Here is a 22,090-nt window from a genome sequence, read left to right on the forward strand (position 1 = left end):
GCTCCTCTGAGAACCATCTGTTGGTCTAAAGGTGCTAGAACTGGGGCTGGTGAGCCCCTTGGGGCCACCTCAAGGGCTAACAAGATCTCAAATGCTCTTCTCTCCGTCCCTTGTGGTATCCTGGATTATTGTGAAAATGTATAGGGATTCCTGGGGAAGGCTTAAGGATTAAAATATAAAATATATAGGTTTAAATATAAATAACTTTATATATATATATAAATTTTTTTCTTGTAAACCAATACAGTAGGAAGTTTAATTCCTTAACTTTTGTTTTCTCCCTAGCCTTTTTATAGCCAACAAGAGCAAAAGCACACTGCAATTTCTAAACTAATTGCAGGCGTTTTCTGCTCCTTGAAGCCTGGGAATTAATTTATATGCTCAGTCCCTTTTCCCTTAGCTGGCCATTGAAGAAATTGAACCACAGGATTGGACTGTCCAGAATCATTAGCCAGAGTTCATTTTGAGTGGATATCTTTTAGTTCTTCTTCAACACTATAACCAACCTTTACCAAAAGCAAAAACAAAACAAAAAACTGCAGACACCAGTGAGTTCTGTTCACAAAGAATGACTCCTTATGTCATCACACCAGCAAGGAATGGACCAGCCTCTGATTTTCTCTTCTTGGCTGACTTTATAAGGTTGGATGCAGCCCATGAGGATCATGCAGCAAAGACAGAAAGTGCTGGAGAAGCCCCACGTGCAGGGCCTCACCTTTGGCTAGTTTGTATGTTTCCACTTCATGTAGCTGTTGGAACACCAGTCTCTCTAATGTGCTCTATGGGATAGCCGTTACCTTCCACTAATTTATGTCTATGACATATAAACCTAAAGTATCCTTTTAAAAATTTTATTCAGTTGGAGGAAATTTTCGTGCCTGCCAGATAGTGTTAAGCACTGGGATTGCCAAGATGAATCTAACATTGTCCTCACCATCCATTAAGTCACAATCTAGTAGATGAGTAAAAGTAAAAAAATTTAAAAACAGAGTTATAAACATAATACCGAAGTGAACAGGCTGCAGTGGTAGCACAGAGAGTGCTTCAGGGATGCCATCACAGAGGTGGTAACATTTGAGATATAGATTCCAAATTCAGATGTGTTTGCTGTTGCAAAATTCCAGGGTCTATGTGCCCAGTTCCTGAACATGCCAGTGATAATTTTTACCTAAAATTTAGGTGGCAAATGAATCGTATTATAACCACTTGGAACCACTGTGTTTCTGGTTCGTCTTGTGAAACCCATCGTTGGTTCAGAGGGATGGAGGCAGAGGTCATACAGCAGGTAAGCTCAAGCAGTGATATATGACAGGGCTTTCAGAATTGGGGCCGTGAAGAGCAGGCTTTATTTGCATGCTATTTAAAAACAAGTTTTTGCAACTGATTTATCCTATAAAACACTTACATGAATAACTCAGTGGAGATTTATTTGCAATAGTAGGATCAGGTGATTTGAGATCTTTAATGTGTGTGGTTGTAGCAGGATTCTGAATATTCAATCTTTGCTGGATGCATAGTTTGCAAATATTTTCTCTCATTCTGTAGGTTGTGTGTTTAGCATGTTGATAGGTTCTTTTGCTGTGCAGAAGCTTTAATTAGGTCCCATTTGCCAATTTTTGGTTTTGTTGCAATTGCTTTGGGTGTCTTTGTCATGAAATCTTTGCCAGTAATTATTGGCATATTTTCTTGAAGACAGCATCTTTTTTCTAACATTCCATGGGTTCAATCTGATGATCTTGAAGTAATGACTCTTGTTTACCTTTCTCTTCATTGCAGGTCTCAAGTTTCTCATCATTTAATAATTTATACAAGCTCTCGTTTGTCTCTTTAATATTACAAAGAATAGAATCGATAGAATAACCAAACTCAATAAGGGCATGCACATTACATCCACGTTGATAAAAATGACCAAAGGTATGCAAAGCAACCAATTTGCCAGATGCATTAAACACTGGGGAGCCTGAAGACCCATCAGAGAAACAAGTATCATAACTAAGCGTGTGCATGTTACAAACCTCTGATAGGAAACTTCTTTGGGTAAACATAGGGTATACACTACTGGTGGTATCACGGAGATCTACCAACCCATCTTGACAATCGTTTGGATATTTTTTCAATTGTTCATTTAGAGGAATCACAATACAACCATCTATTTTCTTGATCTGGCCTTGGGGATGACCAATTAAATAAATCAAACCAGTAGATGGTTGAGGAGAAATCTGTCGCCATAGTCCTGGAGGAAATGCATTTCCATTTTCTTTTAGTTTTAGAATGGCATAATCTAGAGTTTTATTGGAAAAAAGCCATGGCTCAATGGAAAACCAATTGTCAGGAGTAGGGCAGAACTCTGTATAAGTGAAGGTTACCTTAGCACATTTGGTAATTATATCTGGCCACAAACTTTCACATGTGTTTTCACCTGCTATAAGATGTACAACGTGTCGACAGGTGAAAATATAACCACCATTGAAGACAAAGCAAGTAGCATTGCCTGTGTTTCCATTATTGTCCCATTGCATGAACCCAACTGACTTGCTATGATATGTAAGCTGTTCACAGGTTGCAACTGGAACAGAATTTGCAGTCATTTTTCCAAAGTCCTTTTTATATATGTTGAATTGCTTAGATGGTGAAAGATCCATTCTCTTTTGTTCTTCCTGAAAATATTTTCTTATCCACTGTGCCTCCTCCTTAAAATTCGGATACTGATGCATAATGGCTTCATTCAACATTTGAGAATTCTTTAAGAGGTTAATTGCCTCCTTTTGGACATCCAGATTAATAGCATACTGCCTACCCAGATATGGTCTCCGCCTAACTTGTGAGTTTATTTGCGAATATTTTCGGGTCAAACTATGAATGTAATAATTTCTAATCCTGGGAATTGTCTGGTGAGTTTTACCTTTAATATAATGGCTTAGATCCTGAGGTAGGAGAATTTGCTCTCTGCTGTGTTCTACATCTTTGGTCTCTCCATCTTTCTCTGGTTCATGGACTTTTTTCTTAGGTTGTATCAGACTCTGGTGATTAACTTCATCAGTGGCATTTTCATTCTGTTTAATTTTTTTATGGATATCTTTTCGTTGTGATTTTTTTTTTGAAATGTCCATTTCTAAGACTTTTCCAGATACTTCATCCACCATGGACTGTTTTCCATAAATTTTCTTATGACCTTCCTTTAGTTTCCATTCAAATTCACCTATGTCAGACCGAAAACGGCCATCCTTGCATAAGGCTCCTTCAATAGTCTCACCCTTCAAGGCATAAATACAAAGTTTACTTCCTTTTTCATGAAGTTCCTTTATCTTAACAATCCTCTTTATTGTTCTTCCTATAGCAACAACATGAAAAAGAATGCATTCCATGTTTGGATTTTCACATTGGCGTAATGTGTGTCCATCTTCTTTGCTACTCTTTCTTTGATGAAATGTAATTTTAAAATGAGAATCACTAGGCAGGCACTTGAGAGGCATTCCTAAATTTATATGTCCATCTATTGTCTTTTCTTCATAAACAATAATATTCTTATTAAACTGATTCTTCATCCTTTCACTGAAATAGTCATTAGCACTCAGGGCTGAGTAGATACTCTCACTGGGTTTACCATATGCTGTAAACACACTACGGTCTAATTTTCTGGAGTTTTCATTCAAACTAAAGGTGAAACAACATTCTTTGTTGTTCAAATTTGGATTCTGCATTTCAAGGGCTGTTTCATGCTTACTGACTTCACTTTCAGGCTTAAAGGTGCTGCTACACTTTCTTATGCCAGATAGACAATGATCAACAGGTGTGTCAGCACATGTCCGCTTCATGACAGTATCCTTAAAAAGGAAAGGTTAAAGAGGTTAAAAGGAATAATCACCCTTAATAATGTTTTATATTTTTCTAATGATAGAATAGATATTCTGAATAAAATTGGATAATATAATGGTTAACGAATAATGGAGAAAAAAATCAATCACTGTTCTATCACCAGAGATATTCATTCCACATTTTATTTTAATTTTTATTTTTTTCTCTGTATACTTTGATTTTGTTTTCTGATTTTTAAAAGTAGTATTTTGATTTTCAATAAGGGTCCAAAGACCATTTAATGGGGGAAATATCATCTTTGTAACAAATGGTGCTAGAATAACTGGATATCCAGATGCAAAGAAATGAGTTATACCTAACTTGAAATGGATCAGAAATAGCCCTCTATTATTTCATATGCAGATCTAAATCTTATGTTTCTTAAATACTATGTTGCATGTGACTTTATTTTTCACTAGGCAACGTGTCACTACTTTGTGCATTAAGCAACCTTTGAAACCACAAGTTGAGGGGCTATAGAATATTTCACTGTATAATAATTTGTAATCCATCCTTTCATTGCTGAATATTTAGATTATTTCCAGATTTTTACTCTAAATATGACAAAATTTCCTACAAATATAACATTTTTGTCTGCACATTTGAATATTTCCCTAGGTCATATTCCCAGGAGTGGAAATACCACAACTGAGGATATAAACATATTTTGCAACATATATTTTGCCTAACTGCCTTCCAGTGAATTGTATCAACTTACCCCATCCCTTCTCTCCAGGTGCTCAAGAAGACCAACTTCACCCCTATGGTTGATTCCCTAAAAGGATCTGAGTGTTACTATTTTAAATGTTTGCCAATTGCTATATAAAATCTATCTAATTTGACTGTTTTTAGAATGTACATTTATTCACTTACTAGTGAAGCTGGACTTACTTAATTTATCTTTTAGATATTTGAAACATCACCTTTTTTTTTTTTTTTTTGAGAGGGAGTCTTGCTCTGTCGCCCAGGCTGGAGTGCAGTGGCCGGATCTCAGCTCATTGCAAGCTCTGCCTCCCGGGTTCACGCCATTCTCCTGCCTCAGCCTCCCGAGTAGCTGGGACTACAGGCGCCCACCACCTCGCCTGGCTAGTTCTTTGTATTTTTAGTAGAGACGGGGTTTCACCGGGTTAGCTAGGAGGGACTCAATCTCCTGACCTCGTGATCCGCCCGTCTCGGCCTCCCAAAGTGTTGGGATTACAGGCTTGAGCCACCGCGCCCGGCCTTTGAAACATCACCTTTCAAGGATTCCCATTAAAAATCTGTTTAGTTTCTGTTCTGTAAATGGTTTTGATAGCACTAAGAAAATATATCAAAATGACAGATAAATAATAGGATGGGATACATAAATAAATATAAATACTCAAATACAATCGGNCCCGTCTCGGCCTCCCAAAGTGTTGGGATTACAGGCTTGAGCCACCGCGCCCGGCCTTTGAAACATCACCTTTCAAGGATTCCCATTAAAATCTGTTTAGTTTCTGTTCTGTAAATGGTTTTGATAGCACTAAGAAAATATATCAAAATGACAGATAAATAATAGGATGGGATACATAAATAAATATAAATACTCAAATACAATCGGTTGGTAGTAGCCCAGGATACAAGATATTGAGAATCTGATGGCAACAGAAATGAAAAACATAAGTAAAAAACATTATATGACAGGAGTCAACATAACTTGGAAGGAAATCATTGTGAAGTCTGAAGTATTGGATCTAGTCTATATAAATAGAGGAATAAGCCTGGAGAGAGTAAAATCAGAAGGTACAGCTCAGCTTGGATCATTTGGTAGGTGAAATGGAATGAGCTTAGGTCTCAGGAATAGTGATTTCCTTTTTGTCTTGGGACTCTCCTATCGCCTCATGTTTTCAAATATTTATTGCCCAAATCTATCTCTGCAGCACTGACCTCTCATCTAAGCTCCAGATATTAATATTTTGTTGCCTCTTTGACATCTACTCTTGGATACGTCAGAGACATTTCACTCTTAGCCCCTTCAAAACCAGAGTCATAAAATTTAATTGTGCCCCTCTTCCTGTGTTGCTGAATCTGATAATGGTGTCATTACCCATTTGACTACTCAAGCTAGTATCCTGTGAATAGTCCTCAGCATCTCCTCCTTTCTCTTATATACTGTGTTTTTAAAAAACTATAAAATATATGCAGGCAAAAGCAGTTTATGACACCTTATATTTCATATAATAAACATCTATGTATCTCCTTCCCAACCTAAGAAATAGCACACTACAAATTACACTACAAATCATTAGAGGCATACAGTGTGTCCCTCCTTCATCTCATTTCCTTTTCTCCTTCTCATGGACCACCACTAAGTCTGAATTTGTTTTAAAATTATCATTGTCTTACACTTATTTAGGGACATATACATAGGTAGTAAAAGTATAAATAGTACACTGTTTCATTTTGCTGGTTTTGATTGTATATAAACAGATCCACCTGAATGTGTTCTTCTGTGATTTGCACTACTTTTTTATTTGATTTATTTATTTTTTTGAGACAGAGTCTCGCTCTGTCACCCAGGCTGGAGTGCAGTGGCACAGTCTTGGTTCACTGCAACCTCCCCCTCCCAGGTTTAAGCAATTCTCTGCCTCAACCTCCTGAGTAGCTGGGATTAAAGGCGCATACCACCACGCCTGGCTAATTTTTGCATTTTTAGTAGAGACGGGATTTCACCATCTTGGCCAGGCTGGTCTTGAACTCCTGACCTCGTGATTCACCCACCTCAGCCTCCCAAAGTGCTGGGATTACAGGCATGAGCCACTGCGCCTGGCCTGCACTACTTTTTTGAGGTTCATCTTAGTTGACGAAATTCTGTATCCACTTTTACAGTTAGAGATAATTCACTGAAGAAGTAAACTGTTTATGCACATTTCTGTTATTTCTCGGGTTTTTCTAATAAAAGCAGTGGTTAATTTTGCTATGAATATCCTCAAATATGTTTCCTGGTGCACATGTGCAAGGGTGTCTCTCAAGTATAGACTTAGAAGTAGAATTGCTCAACTTCAGAAATAGAGTTTAGCAATAAATATTTGAAAACATGAGGCAAGGAGAAAAAGAAAATGAGTAATCACCTTTATTATAATAGATATTGCCATATTATTTAACATAATGGTTGTACCACCTTGCACTTCCACCAATGAGAAATGAGAGTTTTCATTATTCCATGTCTTCATCAAAGCTTGGTGTTATCTATGTTTTAATGTTTCCCTATTTTGTGGGTGTGAAATAGCATCTTATTGAGGGTTTAAACAGTAGTTTCCTAATTACTAATGAAATTGAACCCCTTTTCACACTTCAGTCTCTAAAATGCTTGTTTATGTCTTTTGTTCATTTTTATATTGAATTATTTGTCTTTTATTATTGATTCTAGGAGTATTTTAAATATTGTAGATACAAATTACTTATTTATGATACGTGTCAAACATCTATTCTGAATTTCTTCTTGATTTTCATTCTCAGGTGTCATAAAGGAGTTAATTTAAATGTTGTCAAGTTTATTAATCTTTTTATATCATTAGAACACCTTTCACAGGATAATTCTGTTTTGTTTTGTTTTGTTTTCTAAAAATTGTAAAGGTTGCTTTTACCATTCAAGTTTTTAGTCGGGAATTATTTTTTGTATATAGCTTGAAGTAGGTATCACTGTTTATTTTTTTGCATGTGGATAACTAATTACTCCAGCGATGCTGACTGAATTGTTCATTCTTTCTCCACTGATCTGTACTGCCAGTTTTGCCACATAAGATTGTTATGGGTTGAACTGTGTCCCCTCAAAACTCACATGTTATAGTCCTAACTCCTAGTACCTCAACACGTGACCTTATTTGGATGTGCAGTTCTTGTTGATATACTTAGTTAAAAATGAGGTCACACTGCAGTGGGATGGGCCCCTAATCCAATACCCCTGGTATCCTTAGAAAAGGGGGAAATATAGACATAGAGACAGACACACACAGAGTGAAGATGAGGTAAAGAGCCATAGGAAAAACATGGCCAACTATAAGCTAAGGAGAGAGTCCTGGAACAGATCTTTCCCTCACAGCCCTAACAGGTAATGAACTCTGCTGACATCTTGACCTTGGACTTTGAACCTCCAGAATCATGAGACAATGCATTTCTGTTGTTTAAGCCCATGGTCAGTGGTACTTTATTACCCCTAAGAGACTACATAGTCTGGACTTTTCTAACAAAATACATGATGCAGAGCCCTCATGATCTAATCACCCACCAAAGCCCCATCTCTTAATGCCATCACCTTGGAGATTAGGATTTAAACATATGAATTGTGGGGGATGCAAAGATTCACACCATAGCACAAACTAATACAAAGATATTGTCATATCCTGAAATTTGTGAGTCTGTCTCTACTCTCTCTGTTCTGTTCCAATGGTATATTTTTCTGTATATTCACCAAATACTGTCTTAATTTTGAGTTTTTCTACTCATTAGTATATCTTGATATTGATTTATGTCTCATTTTCAAGTCTTCAACAAAATAATTTTCTCCATAAATGGTTAACAAATAATGTTTACATTTCTTCCTAAGTAAATAATATTTTTCTAGGCATTATAAAATAATTTTTGAGGGATTACATTTTCTGATATTGCTGACTAAGCTAAATCCATTGTTTTGTAAATATCAACCTTAAACCTAGCCAATTTCCTACATTATAATCATTCTAATATTTTATCTATAAATCTTTTTTGTTTCAAAAATAGATATGATACCATCTGTGAATATTTCATGAATATACTTTGTTCCCTTCTTTTTAATCCTCAAACATTATCTTTTACTATTTTTTCTTATCACACTGTATTGGCTAAATTAAATTTTATTTACCAGCTAAATAAAGGCAGTAATAGTGAGAACTCCTCTATTCTTCCTCATTGTAAAGGAAATACTTATAATGATTCATTATTTAACATGATGTTCCCTGTGAGATTTTTGAAGATGCCCTTAATCTGGCTAAGAAGCCTTCTGGCATGTTTATATTTATATATTTGACAGTAATAGGGGCAGCCAAGATAAAGTAAGCCCATTATTGCCTATTATTTCCACTAATTAAAACTAAAGTCTTTGGAAAAATAAAAAAAGCAGCATCCTGAGCTTCTACTCTGGCCACCATGGAATAACATAGAACTAACTTATACTCCTGCCTGAAAATCCTAGAGAAATGGACAAAATACACAAAATGGTTTCCAAGACATTCAGCATTAGTCAAAGGACAGTGGTACTTGAGAAACAGAAAAACAATGATGCACACTCTATGACTGCCTGAGCTTACTGCCTGAAAAGAGGCTCTAGGCCATGGTGCAGGGAAAAGAATCCAGGCAAACCTCAGTAGCAACTGAGCTGAGGAAAAGGAACCAAGTTCTGGGAAGCCAATGGGTTTAGCTTTTGAAGGGCAGGAGAAGACGGTACAGAGAGGGTCCCCGTAAGTCTTCAGATGACTAGTGGTCTGCACAAGCATGTGAGGAAATCACTTAAGTCAGGGAAATCAACTACCGAAAAAGATTAGAAGGAACAATCCTTGGAGATCTTACAGGGCTGGGAATAGTTGCTGTTCCCACCAGACCTAGGGAAAACATCATAATTCATGGGGCATTGAGCACAATACCAAAAAGAACATTGCCTCAGCAATAGGGAAATATTAGCTCTATAATATACAGGCAAAACATTACAAGAAAAGAAAACTACAGGCCAATATAAACATGAATTCAAGAACTAATAGGTAAATACCAGGAATGCAAGGTTGGTTTAACTTTTGAAAAAACGTTATCACTGTAATAAACCAACTAGAAAAATTAAAATTTCTATATGTACATAGAATCATCTCAACAGACATAGAAAAAGCATTTGGTAAGCCTGACATCTATTTCTAATAATATCAGCAACCTAGGAATAAAAGGAAACTTATTCAATCTCATGAAGAACACTTATGAAAAACTTACAGGGAACATCATACTTAATGGTGTAGGATTGAATGCATTCCCCAGACTAGAAAAAAACGCAAGAATGTCTTCTCTGGCAGAATCTCTATACCATTATGCTGGAAGTTTTAGCCAGTGCAATAAAAAACAGAAATAAATAAAAGGCATCTGTATCAGAAAGAAATTAGTAAAATTATCTTAATTCATAGATGACAGGTAATCTATGTAGAAAACTCTGACAATATATGCAAGACTTTTGTCCTAAAATATATTGTAGGAAATTAAACTAGACCTGGCTGTCTTCCCCAATTCAGGTTCTGCTGAATGATCAAATGCAGCCCTGAGGAGCCCCCTTGGAGACAAGAGGGATGCCCCAAGTCTGAAGGAGTGAGGCAGAAGAACAGGACCTGGAGGCAGGGAACCTAAGGATGATTCACACTCACTTCCTAGAACTGAATCAAAAGGAAAATTCCACCTCTCCAAGTAACAAAAGAATCAGAGGCTCCTCCCTTTGCAGATTATGCCCCCAGTTCCTGCTTTCCACCGCACTGCAGATGAAACATGGAAAGTACCTCTAGTTGGTCCCCTCCCTCAACCAATAAAACTGGTTGTGGGCCACTGCTTCATTTACATAGGGTGTAAACAAAGTAACCAATGAGAAACCTCTAGAGGGTATTTAAACCCCAGAAAATTCTGCAACCAGTGTTCTTGAGCCCATTGCTCAAGCCTGCTCCTACTCTGTTGAGCATACTTTCACTTCAATAAATCTATGCTTTCGTTGCTTCTTTCTTTTGTTGCTTTGTTTGTATGTTTTTACTAAGTCTTTCTTTAAAATGCCAAGAAGCAGGACAACTTTTAGTGAAGACCCTGCATTGGTAACAGGAGGAGGATTGGGGAGTCACTCCCTCACTCCTAAACCTCAGAAGAAGTTGTTGCCTGGGGTGTGGATTCCTTGAGGGCCATGACAGGGTACTAAGTGGCCTGAGGATTCAGTGCCAGTCCTAGCTTGCCCTGTGAAACCTCTGCGGGAGGCGGTAGGGTCCAGAGGGAGGAAGCACACATCCAGGCTCTGCTACATATACCACCCACTGTGTGACCTTGGGCTACTTGTTTAACATCTTTGAGCTGTGCTTGGTAAGTGAGATAATATATGTGAAAGGCCAGGCTCTTATGGGGACCCTTGGTAAGTGTGAAGGGAGTGGAAACTTTTGAGGTAATCGTACTTGCATCCCTAAAGGAGGATTGAAAAACCTGCCCTCCTCCTAATCTCCTCAGAAGCTATCAAAAAAGCAAACATGCCAAACAAATGTAATTGTTCTTTCCACACTTTGATGGGACCTGAGTTCTTAAGGAGGCAGTACAGAAAAGTCCCCTTGCCAAAAAAGAGTGGAAGTGGAAGGAGGGTCTAGGGATAGCAAATTCCAACTAAAACATGTCTCTTCCTTTCCAGGGTTGTGGGAAAGTATGTGTTAGTGGTGGTGGGTTTTCTGCTTAAGGTATAGCAAGCTCTCTAACTAAATAGGGTAAATCAAATTATCTGGCTCATTCAGAGGGCAGGCAGCTCCCCTGTGACTTTACCCAAGGACATTCAAAGCAACTGCACATAGTTTGTTTTCCCTCTAAGTGAGAAAGGGGGAAGGTTACGGTTCTCTGTGCATCTCCCATTGAGATGTTAACCTGATTCTATCACTACCTCAGAGACCTGGTAAAAAATCTGGGGCTTGTCAAATGGAGAAATGGATGTCCAGGTCCAGAAGGGCTTTGCCCATGGCCTCTCATGTTCAGAGTCTACTGGAGAGCCAGGACTCCACCTGCCTGACAATCCCACTCTGGGTCTGGGTTCTTGCCACCATTCTGCATCAGAATCACCTGTGGGTTTCTTGAAACACAGATTGCTGAGCCCTAACCCAGAGGATCTGACAGAATATATCTACGGTGAGGCTTCAGTCTGTGTTGATTCTGCCATCCTAGGGGCCAGGCTTTGAGCACCCCTGAGTTAAGACAAAGAGCAGCTGACTAGGCCCAGCTACCTTAGCTCCTCTCTACTCTGAGGCCTTTCCTTGGTGGTCCTCAACTGCCTTCTCTTCAGTTAAGAGTCCTAGAAGCCAGTCACTCTTCCCTCTATAGCTCTGGGCTCCAGAAGAGAGGCACACATGGGAAACGAGGACCTGACTCTTTTGAATGTCTCTTCACTGAGCCCTAGAATGCTCTGTGGAAAGGGCCTTTGGGATGCAACATTTCACCTTACCAGGAGGGGAGTGTCTACAATTAAAATTAGAATAAATTATTGGATTGGGTAATCTGAATTCACTGTAGGCCTTGTAAGAGCTCATGTGTGGTCAGGCATATTTGGAGATGCCTGTTATGCTTTGTTGGTAAGAATAAAAGAGTTTTGAATTAGCAGAATTTAGAGCAACATGTTATGTCAGCAAGTTAGCTAGAGAAACAGAAATGACTGAGGAACAATAAGGAGGAAGTGACTATGGTCCAGGACACAAGTCAGAGTATAGATGGAATCTGAGCTGAGATTCTAAGATTCTGGAGTCTTCTATGTACCTTCTCCGTCTCGAGGGCTTGAAGCAGAGCAGGAATTGACCACATTCACAGCATTCCCAGTGAAATTATGCCCAACCCCTGTCAAGATAGCCAAAGAGGCAAATAATGCACCGGGAAGTAAATATCCAAGTGAAAGAGAGTAGGGGCAGGACTCTGCCTCCACCACCAATAATGCATTTTTCCATTGACTACCAGAACTTGCATCTCCACTGGTGCCATCCTCATTGGCTGTAAGACCTTTAAGAAACTAAGAAGCATTCTACCATAAATCTCATTCAAGGGAGTTAACTTTATCACTTGCATGAACACAGGACCAGTAGAATGACCAAACTTTACCTCATCGCTTGCCTCATTATTATGTGAAAATCTCCACCCAGGGAGGGACTTATCCACCATTTTTTGATCATGTGATGTAAGTACTAACATGATTTCTCACTGTGCCTGCACACTCTACAGTCCACCCAACACATACAATGATATTAGCATACCTCATGCTTTTCATGTCAGCTTTTTTTAAAACAGCAAAAAGACCTATCCTTGGGGAGCCATCTGGAGAACTCACTCCAGTGCTGTCTCCCTTGTATTCGAGAACAAGCCTCTAATAAAGCCTTGTCTGGGAAACTCACTTGGCCTTGTGTCAATTTCTATTGCATGGGAGACTAAAAACTTGTGACTGGTAACACAAGAAACAGAAAGTTTTAGTGTGATGGATGCCACAACAGTGGCAGAGGTGGGGAACTGGACGACAGGGTGGGACCTGCAGGTGTTAAAAGCAGAAACAGCATGGGTAGGAGTGGTGGGCTCTGGAACAGCACAGAACCTTCTTATTCCTTGACTTTCTCACCTTTTCTCCAGACTGTAACAGACTCAACCCTTGTCTTTCCCTGGCCCCTACTTCTAAGCCTGGCCAGGACTGGAAAAAAGAATAATAGCATAAAGAAAGAGAGAAAGTGGCCCCCATCCCACCTCTCTGACCCCGCCTGTCTGAAGAGGAAAACCCAGGCATGTTCCTTAGAGATTCCAAGTCTAATGGAAGGGACACAGTTACTGATTAGTGAGTCAACAAGCACTAGACTTACTGGTCAGTGAACAAGCACCCTTCTACCTCCGAACCTTTGTACTTGCTGCTTTCTCTATCTTCAGTGTTGTTGCCCTAGATATTTCTAGGACTCACCTCCTCACTCCTTTCAGGTCTCAGATATTACCTTATCAGAGAAGCCGATTATCACCACTTCCAAAACAGCCTCCACCATTCTTTTCCCTTCCGCCCATATCAAAACACACACACACACACACATGTGCATGCAAACACATACACACAATTTATTTTTCCTTTCTCCCTCTATAGTATCAGCTCCAAGAGAATAAGGATATCACCGCATTCACTGGTATATCCTTGGTGCCTGTGATGTACCAGGCATGTAGGTTTGCAAGAAATGTTCATTGAATAAATGATTGAATGAATACTATGTACTCACCACTGTCCTGGCCAATTAGAGACAAGGAAGAAAAAGGCAAAGTTCCTGTCAGTGATAAAGTGCTTGGGTTTTAGGGTCAAAACTCACTTGTCATTTCTGCTCCCTCTCTGACCTCCACAGTTTAAGCCCTACATTCTCCATCTCTTTTCCTTCACACCTCTCATCCACTCCACCCCCTCCTCTCTGCCCCTTCAGCTCCCAGTCTCAGGCCACCCCAGGCCCTCTCCTCTTTAGCCTGGATGTTTGTGGAACAGCCTCCACTCTCAACTCTTCTGTCCCTTCAAGCATCTTCCCATCCCCTCTTTTCCAAGGCCCATGAGGCTAGAGTGTTCTGGCCCCTGTCCACCCTGCCTCTGCCCCACCTTCTGCTGCTCAGCTCCTCTCCCCTTGGTCCCAGCTATGCTGCCCACTCAGGCCCCGGACAGGAAGCCCTAGCCATTCTCAGGGCTTGTGCACTCACCATTCTGTTTGGCTTTCCCTTGGGTCTCTTTAGGGCCACTTCAGGGGCCTCTTGACTTCCCCAGCCAGAGTAGCACTCCAAGGCACACACCTGCCACTTTCTGTTACCTTTGTATGTTCTTGATCCACTAGCGAAAACTTTCTATTTGTCTGTTTCCTGGATAGTCTCTTTCGCTCTTTAACATGTAGAGTTCACAAGAGCTGGGACTCTGTCCTTCTTTCACATGCCTAGTCCCTAAAGTAGAAGCTGGTCAGCAAAGTTTGCTAACTGAGGGGCCAGGCTTCAAATGCATTCTGAACAAATACCTCCCCTCTGTTTTCTATCAAATTGGAAAACATTTCCCTCCAGGTGTGGTGAGACTCCCATAAGACGTGTATAATGTGCCCAACAGACTGTTGCATCTGGCATACATAACTTATGATCTTGACCATATAGTTTCCAGGGGACTCTAAGTGTGGGGGATGCTGATGGAGTCGTGACTCCGTCTGGGGGACGCTGATGGAGTCGTGACTCCATCTGTGCAGAGCTTTTGTCTGGAGAGGGAGATTCCAGTGCTGGAGGTTTCTCCTTTGAGGAGTTTACGTAGGATGGAGGAAGCAAGGGTTTCTCGTCAAAGCGGCAAGACACACTCCAGAGACCCAGAGGTAATAGCAGAAAGTCTGCTAGGAGGAGCCACTCACAGTTCTCTGGACAAACTTAAAGCTGCATGATGTCAGGATGACTAACCTCTGTCACTTGTGCCTTGTACTTCTGATCTTTCTAGTTCTCATCTTGTCTGGTGACCTTGGAGAGAACAGTGCACCAGTCACATTGCCACTTCAATCACCCACTCCCTGCTCTGCCTTCATGCACCAGGTTTGCCTATTCTCCCAGGTACCCAGCAGCAAAATAAATTAAACAAGACCAAAATGAATAGAGAATATATCTTGTTCAAGATTGGAAGACTCAACATTGTTAAGATGCTAATCATCCACAATTGGGTTAATTTTTTTACACAATTAACACACAATTTACACAAACACACAAACTTTGATCCAGATATAGCACCATACAAAAAATAAATAAAACTTAAAATCAATTGCAGACTTAAATCTAAAACTACAAAACTCTGGAAGAAAACTTAGAAATGTTTTGTGATCTTAGATTTAGCACAGTTCTCTGATGTAAAAAACAAAAGCATGATCCACAAAGAGAAATATAGAGAAAGTGAACTTCATCAAAGTTGAAAACTTTTCCCTCCCAAACAGGACTAAGAGGATAAAAAGACAAGCCACACAGAGATAAAATATCAGCAATTATCACAAATATTATGAGGAAAGCAATATGACAAAGGACTTGTTTCCAAAATATGTAAAGCCCTCTCAAAATTCAGCAATAACCAACCAGGATAAAAACGGGCAAAATATTTTAATAGACACTTCACTAAAGGTATGTGGATGATATAAACACATGAAAAGATGCTCAAATCATGAGTCATTAGTGAAATGCAAATTAATACCACAAAAAGATGCCATTACATACCTATGAGAATGAATAAATCAGAAAAACTTTGTGTTGAAAAGTGTATGAAACAACTGGAACTCTCACACATTGGTAGCGAGCAAGGGAAATCATACAGCCATTTTGTAAACATTTTGACAATTTCCTATAAAATTAAAGTTATGTCATACACTTTCCATGACAGCAATTCCACTGCTAGGTGGACCCAAGAGAAATGAAAACTAATCTTCATGCAAAAACCTGTATGCAAATGTTCACAACAGCTTTATATACAAAGTCCCCAAATGGGAAACAGTTCAAATGCTTTTCAGTGAGTGAATGGATAAACAGATTTTGATATATTCACACAGTGAAATGCTACTCAGCAATAAAAAGAAAAACCTATCAATGCATGAACAAAACTTATGACACTTAAGTGGAATGTTCTAAGTGAAATAAGCCAGACTCAAAGGGTATGATTCAGTGTATGTTCCATTTACATGATGTTCCGGAAAAGGCAACACTAGAGTAATGAAGAGATTAGTGGTTACCAGGGACTGGGGTGAATAGGGGATTAGTGGGGAGAACAGGGAATTTTTTTAGAGTGATGGAACCACACAAGGAATTATTTAGGGTGATGGAACGGCTTTGCTTCTTGATTTTGGTCATGGTTACATTACTGTAGGCATTTGTTATAGGCCATTCAACTGTATACCAGAAAGATTGAATTTTACTGTCTATGAAATAAATAAATTTAAAGGAAATAATAAAAGTTAAAGCCTTTCAAATAATCTGTAAGACAGTTAATTGGGTGTAGGGGTTTTTGTGTTCATTTCTATCACTTTTTTTGTATCTTCTACTTTTTCCACTTTTTCTAAATTTATATTCCCTTGCTTTGTTGCCTCCTTTATTTTGACTTTTCCCTCTCGTTCTATTTTCCAGACAAATAGTTTGGCAGTTTTATACCCTAGTTCTGTTCTATCATTGGATGCCCTAGACTAGTACTGCCCAATAGAATGTCTGCAGTGATGGAAATGTTCCACATCTGTACTGTCTAATTCCACAGCCACAAGTGGTTGTTCTTAAGTACTTGGCATGTGATGTAACTGAGAATTTGTACTATTCACCTTTTTCATTATTTGATTTTAGTTAAGTTGAATTTAAATTTAAATTTACATAATCACATGTGATTATTGGCAACTGTCTTGAACAAAATAGCCCTAAACATTTTAACATTAATATTTAACTTAACAAAGTCCAAAGTGAATTGAATAACTCCTCCTAAGCAATACAAAGATAAAGTCTGTAAACACGTCTCCTTTTTTACAGAAGAAAATCCAAAGACCTACACATGGAATTCAAAGAAAAAAAAGATACTGCAGCTATTCTCCAGAAAGCTATTCTACCCCTCTCCCACTTTTTAGGAGCCATACATGTATGGAAATGAATTCATGCCAGCTTAAGAATATCTATATGTGCCCTCTCAGGCACAAGGTTTGTGCTGAAATGGGTGAGCTGCTTAAGTTGGGACAATTAGATGGCAAAGAGAAGTTTCCTCAGGAAACCAGGATAGACTCATTATTGGGAGAGTAAAGCACCTGATACTACTGCAGCTCTATTTGTCACTATGCAGAAAGCCAGCCAGGGGATAGCAAGAAAAGCAGAACATAGGAACTGAACACACAAACAAGTCCTTAAAGAAAGTGTGTACCACTGAATGAAGAGCTCAGCTGAATTCTGGAATGTCCACTCCTGTGAGCCAATGAATCCATTTTATTGTTTCACAATTAGAAAATATTTCTACTGGAAATATGGAAAGCTCTTATTGATATAAAGCCTATGGTGATCTTGGCACCATACTACCTTATCAGTACAGAAAGCATTATTTGCATACCACATTCTTGAATTCTCCTTATACAGCATCAAATAAAGCTATCTTGTCCCCCAAATATGTTTTCCTGTGTACATGACTATACTCAGGCCATTCCTTCATCCTTGATATGCTAGTGAAATGTCATTCATTCTTTTTAAAAAATAAATTAGTGTTAGACATACAAAATGCATAATTAATGTACATACTTAATGTATACACCTTGATGAGTATGGAGATACATTATTACCACAATCTATGCCGTCAACCTATCTATCACCTCCCAAAGTCTTTTTCTGCTGTCTTATTATTTTTGTAATAAGAACACTTAACATAAGGTCTATCATTTTAGCAAGAATTTGAGTGTACAATAGTGTTAACTATTGGCACCCAGGCTGTACAGATCCCTAGAACTTATTCACCTTGTATAAGGAAACTATGTACCGCCTGACTAACACCTCCATTTTCCGCTCTTCCCAGCCCAACAACCACTTCTACACCTATGAGTTTGACAATTTTAGATTTATTATTCATTAATAAATCATTTCTCATATGACACTGCTGTAGTTTCCTAAGTCTGAATTAAGCATTCTTCTATCTGTACTCTAAAATCACTTGTTTATGTCTCAAATTAGTATTATCAGTTTGCATATTTTGAGCAAAATAGTGTGGGTCAAAAACCAGTCTCTGCATTCTGACAGCCTAGGTTCAGATCCTTGCTCTGAAGTCCGTTACTTCTGCAACTATAAGCAAGTTGAGCTTCAGTTTCTTCTTTTGTAAAATAAGTATGATAGTAATACTTACTGCATGTTCTATTAACTGTTAAATGGAATAATCAATATAATGGGACACAATTCCAGGCCTACAGTGTTTCCTCAGTAAACGTTAGCTGATTATTTTTGCCTGTCTACACTTTCCAAGATTTTAAGTGCCTATATTGTTTGTTAGTCATCTCGTTGTCTTAAGACACGTTTAACACTGTTAACTCATACCCTATCATTTTGCTTTCCACAAGCACTCATGTGTATGAGCTCCCCAAATATATTTTAAACGACCTAAGAGAAAGACTTATAACTACCATTGTTTAAGAACTTATCTCCAAGAACCTCATATGGCACTATGGTTAGACTATCACTCCTGTGGGGAGTTGTAAAAAAGTAGACACACCTCTGAAACTTCAGGTCTAGTCCTCTGGTCATCTCCCGTGGCACTAAATGACTTGTTTTCTTCAGTCTTCATGGAATTCATGATGAGTTCAAAGAGAATATAACTAACTTCTACTAGTGGATAAGATGGAGAAACAAGGATTGAATTTATTCTGCCACGTGAAATGTCTAAAAAAAACCAAAAAAACAAGATCTATGAAATAACCACTTTCAAACACTGGACATCAGGTGGTGTGGGGCCTCATCTCTAATATCTGAGAAGAAAATCATACGAGGTAAGCCCTATGGACATTTAGCTTACTGTATGCAGTTTCCAAGGCATATCTTAGGAAGGAGAAACAGGCAGAGTCTTACAGTTTCCCTGAGTTGAGAAGACAAGGTGGGAGTTTGGGGAGGCCAGGATGACTGGAGCTTGTATGGCAGAGTACTAGGGAGAAGAGAGCCACAGGAGCACACGGTATCAGAGATCTGCAGTGGGTATCCCTTGAGATTTCAGCTTGGTCAATGCATGGGTGGAATGAAACGGCTGAAAAGGAACAGGAAAAGAATTACCCAAAAGGAGTAGATGTAACAATTTCTGAGGCTCATACAGGACTGTGTATAATTTCAGTTCACAAAAATCTGACTAGAAAACTTCATAATTGATGAAGTATCAGGGAGACTACTCAGAAAGGTATTTCTTCCATAGTGGGACAAAATTAGCACTAGTTCTTGTCCCACCTAAAAAATAAAAGCAAGCTTTGAAAGTATAAAATGGTTTCCATGTAAAATATCAACATACTAGAACAAAGCTCAAGAATATTGACAGGAATGTAAAAATTTCTGGCACCCAATGTTGTGAAATTAACAAAGCTTGATAACTAATAAAAAAATCAGCAAGCACTTAAAAAGTGGATAAATATGACCCATAATGACAGGAAACATCAGTGAATAGAGACAGGTCCAGAAGTGAGAGAGATGATAGAACTAGTAGTCAGAAACATTAAAAGTCATTACCTTGAATTTCTGGCCAAAAGGAGTAACAGGGACCGGATTTCCACCTAGTCTGAAAATAAAACAAAACAAAAAAGAGCAAAATATATGAAACCATGGTTTGCAAGGAGCTGGACATGATGCAGTTAAGGACAATGACAATTGAAATGCATCCTATAATCCACGTTAGCAGACTACCTTGAAGGATTCCAGGCCAGTGTTGCAAGGAAGGGCGGCAAGACAAAGTTAGTTGGAATTCCAGATTTGAGGAGACAAAGCTGAGAGACCAGGGTGACAAGAGGTCACAGGCCACAAACCTGGCGGGAGACCTGCAAGAGAGGGAACTCCAGATATATGAAGAGGGTTGCCCTAAAGCATCCAGCTGTGTACTGATCAGAGCAGCAGCTGAGAAAACTTCTCAAGGCCGGGAAAGAACCACCCTAAAACTGTCATAGTCTATCTTTCCTCCAGCTCTCTCCCTGTGACCCTTTTACGGATCCCCATTTCCTCATTTCTAAATTAAGGACTTTGGCTCAGATCAAACTTGTATTGTTCGTGTGAATTGGTTCCTCTGAGCTTTTTAAAAAGGATTCCAGATCCCACCCTCACAGACTCTGATTCTCTATGTCGGGGTGTGGCTGTGGAATCTACACTTTTACCTGCCTCACCCCGCAACTCCCCTCTCAAACGCGCACCACATTGTTTGAACAGCTGCCTCTGTCACCGCAGGATGACCTCAATGCTTTCCTAAAGCCCCAGAACCTATGAAGGTCACCTGTGCTTGAAGCTGTGCTTGCTTACAGAAACAGAGACTGCATGTCAGTAACCACCATGCTACAAGATGGGAAACGAACTTAGAAGCGCTACCCTAACCTGAATCCTTGCTAATTATCATACCTAAATCTCTGCCTCGGGGAGAAATGCACCTTGCCAGGCACATGTAGTGTTGGGGTGCACAGGAAATACCAGACTGCTGCACTCAGCGCTTTCTGGAAAGCCCCACCTCTTTCCCGGAATCCTTGCTCTCCAACTACGTGCCCTAAAAGACCTTAAGAAGCACCCCCACACTACACCCCAGGCACTTTGAGCAGGAGCTCCCCTATCCATTCCTTGATCAGTGAATAGTTTCTGCTCTACTTAACGGAACCTGGTCTCATTCTATGGGCGCGAACGGCGCCGAGCAAGGAAAGGACCCACCAGGGTCAAACGACCCTCTTGAGATTCAGGAAAACCCAGACGATCTCCAAATATCTTTTCAGGAGTAAAACTCTCGGTCTTTGAAGCTGAGGGGCGGGGAAGGGAATTACCACACTGGCGGCTGCCCAGCTCCCCATCCAAAACCTCCTTGACTTTGGGCCGAGGTCCTTCTGCCTATTGCTTTTGTCAGCCATCCCCCTAAGAGAACTCCAGGTCCGACCCAGAAAAGAAAACCACTCACAGAACCGGAGAGTCTGTCCACAGAGTGCACGCCCCAGTCAGTGCCCACCGCTCTGGATTCGCAGGTGCCGGAAAGGCTGGTCTTTTGTAGCTCTCAGCTGAACTTTTCCCGCCTAGAAGGGCACGCCGGCGCGCGGCAGGAGCCTGGGAATTGACACTCTCGCTGGCCAATGGACGAAGAGTCTCTGAAGGCTGTTTTTCTCTCATTGGATGTAAATGACTCATCTCTGGCCTAGGGGACTGCGCGCCAACCCGCCCACCCTCCCTAGTTGTCTGGATGACCGACGCGGGTCTTAGTGATCCCTTCCTCCTTACCACTGAGTCCAAGGCCAGCTCCCGCCTCCCAGGATAAACTAAGCAATCACTGCCCTGCTCCTTCCCGCTCATCGGCGTCCCCTGTCTCCCCGTGGAGGCCAAGGAGGAGCTGCGCGGCTGCGGTTTCGCGCTTTCCGACTTTTGATTTGCGAGCGGGAGCAGCGCGCTGGCGGGAGTTGCAGGGCGAATAACCCGCCAAGTTGCTTCGGTGTGTGGTAGTTGCTGCCGTTCTGCAGCTGCGAGGTGGGCGACGATGGCGGGACGAGCATCCAGGCGGGATCCGCTGACCGCAGCAGAGAGAGCTCCACCCGTATGATGCAGAGACCCAGTCCCAGAGCAGGCTGCACCCGCGTCTGCGTGAAGTCTACAGATACTTGGCCTGCTGTGCAAATGAACTAACTTCGCAGAGGGGCTGGCGAACCCAGACAGTGCCAGCCTGGACGAGGAAGCGGCCAGCACTGCTTAGGCCAGGTTCTCAGGACGCGCATTACTGAGTGAGGTACTTTACCCTTCGAATGAAGACTCCAGAGTTCGGCCTCCCCAAACTGAT

General features: G+C 40.2%; 1 protein-coding gene across 4 annotated transcripts; it reads right to left on the reverse strand.

Moving 5' to 3' along the window:
• Positions 1-1,280: 1,280 nt before the first annotated feature.
• FAM111B (FAM111 trypsin like peptidase B) lies at positions 1,281-21,333 on the reverse strand. 4 transcript variants are annotated; one of them, XM_017890855.1, is made up of 6 exons: positions 21,227-21,322; positions 19,987-20,117; positions 19,813-19,861; positions 19,171-19,342; positions 18,818-18,984; positions 1,281-3,824 (listed from the first exon to the last, which is right to left on the reverse strand). In XM_017890855.1, the coding sequence occupies exons 5-6, from the start codon at positions 18,896-18,898 to the stop codon at positions 1,707-1,709; spliced, it is 2,199 nt and encodes a 732-aa protein (XP_017746344.1). In that variant the 5' UTR covers positions 18,899-18,984; positions 19,171-19,342; positions 19,813-19,861; positions 19,987-20,117; positions 21,227-21,322; the 3' UTR covers positions 1,281-1,706. The 4 variants fall into 4 exon arrangements, with proteins under 4 accessions (XP_017746344.1, XP_017746343.1, XP_017746346.1 ...); XM_017890854.1 differs by lacking the exons at positions 19,171-19,342; positions 19,987-20,117 and adding an exon at positions 4,574-4,630 and having other exon boundaries at positions 19,813-19,856; positions 21,227-21,333; XM_017890857.1 differs by lacking the exon at positions 19,171-19,342.
• Positions 21,334-22,090: the final 757 nt, after the last annotated feature.

This window comes from Rhinopithecus bieti, unplaced genomic scaffold (genome assembly GCF_001698545.2).
Source record: "Rhinopithecus bieti isolate Rb0 unplaced genomic scaffold, ASM169854v2 scaffold_19722, whole genome shotgun sequence".
Taxonomy (NCBI): Eukaryota; Metazoa; Chordata; class Mammalia; order Primates; family Cercopithecidae; genus Rhinopithecus; species Rhinopithecus bieti.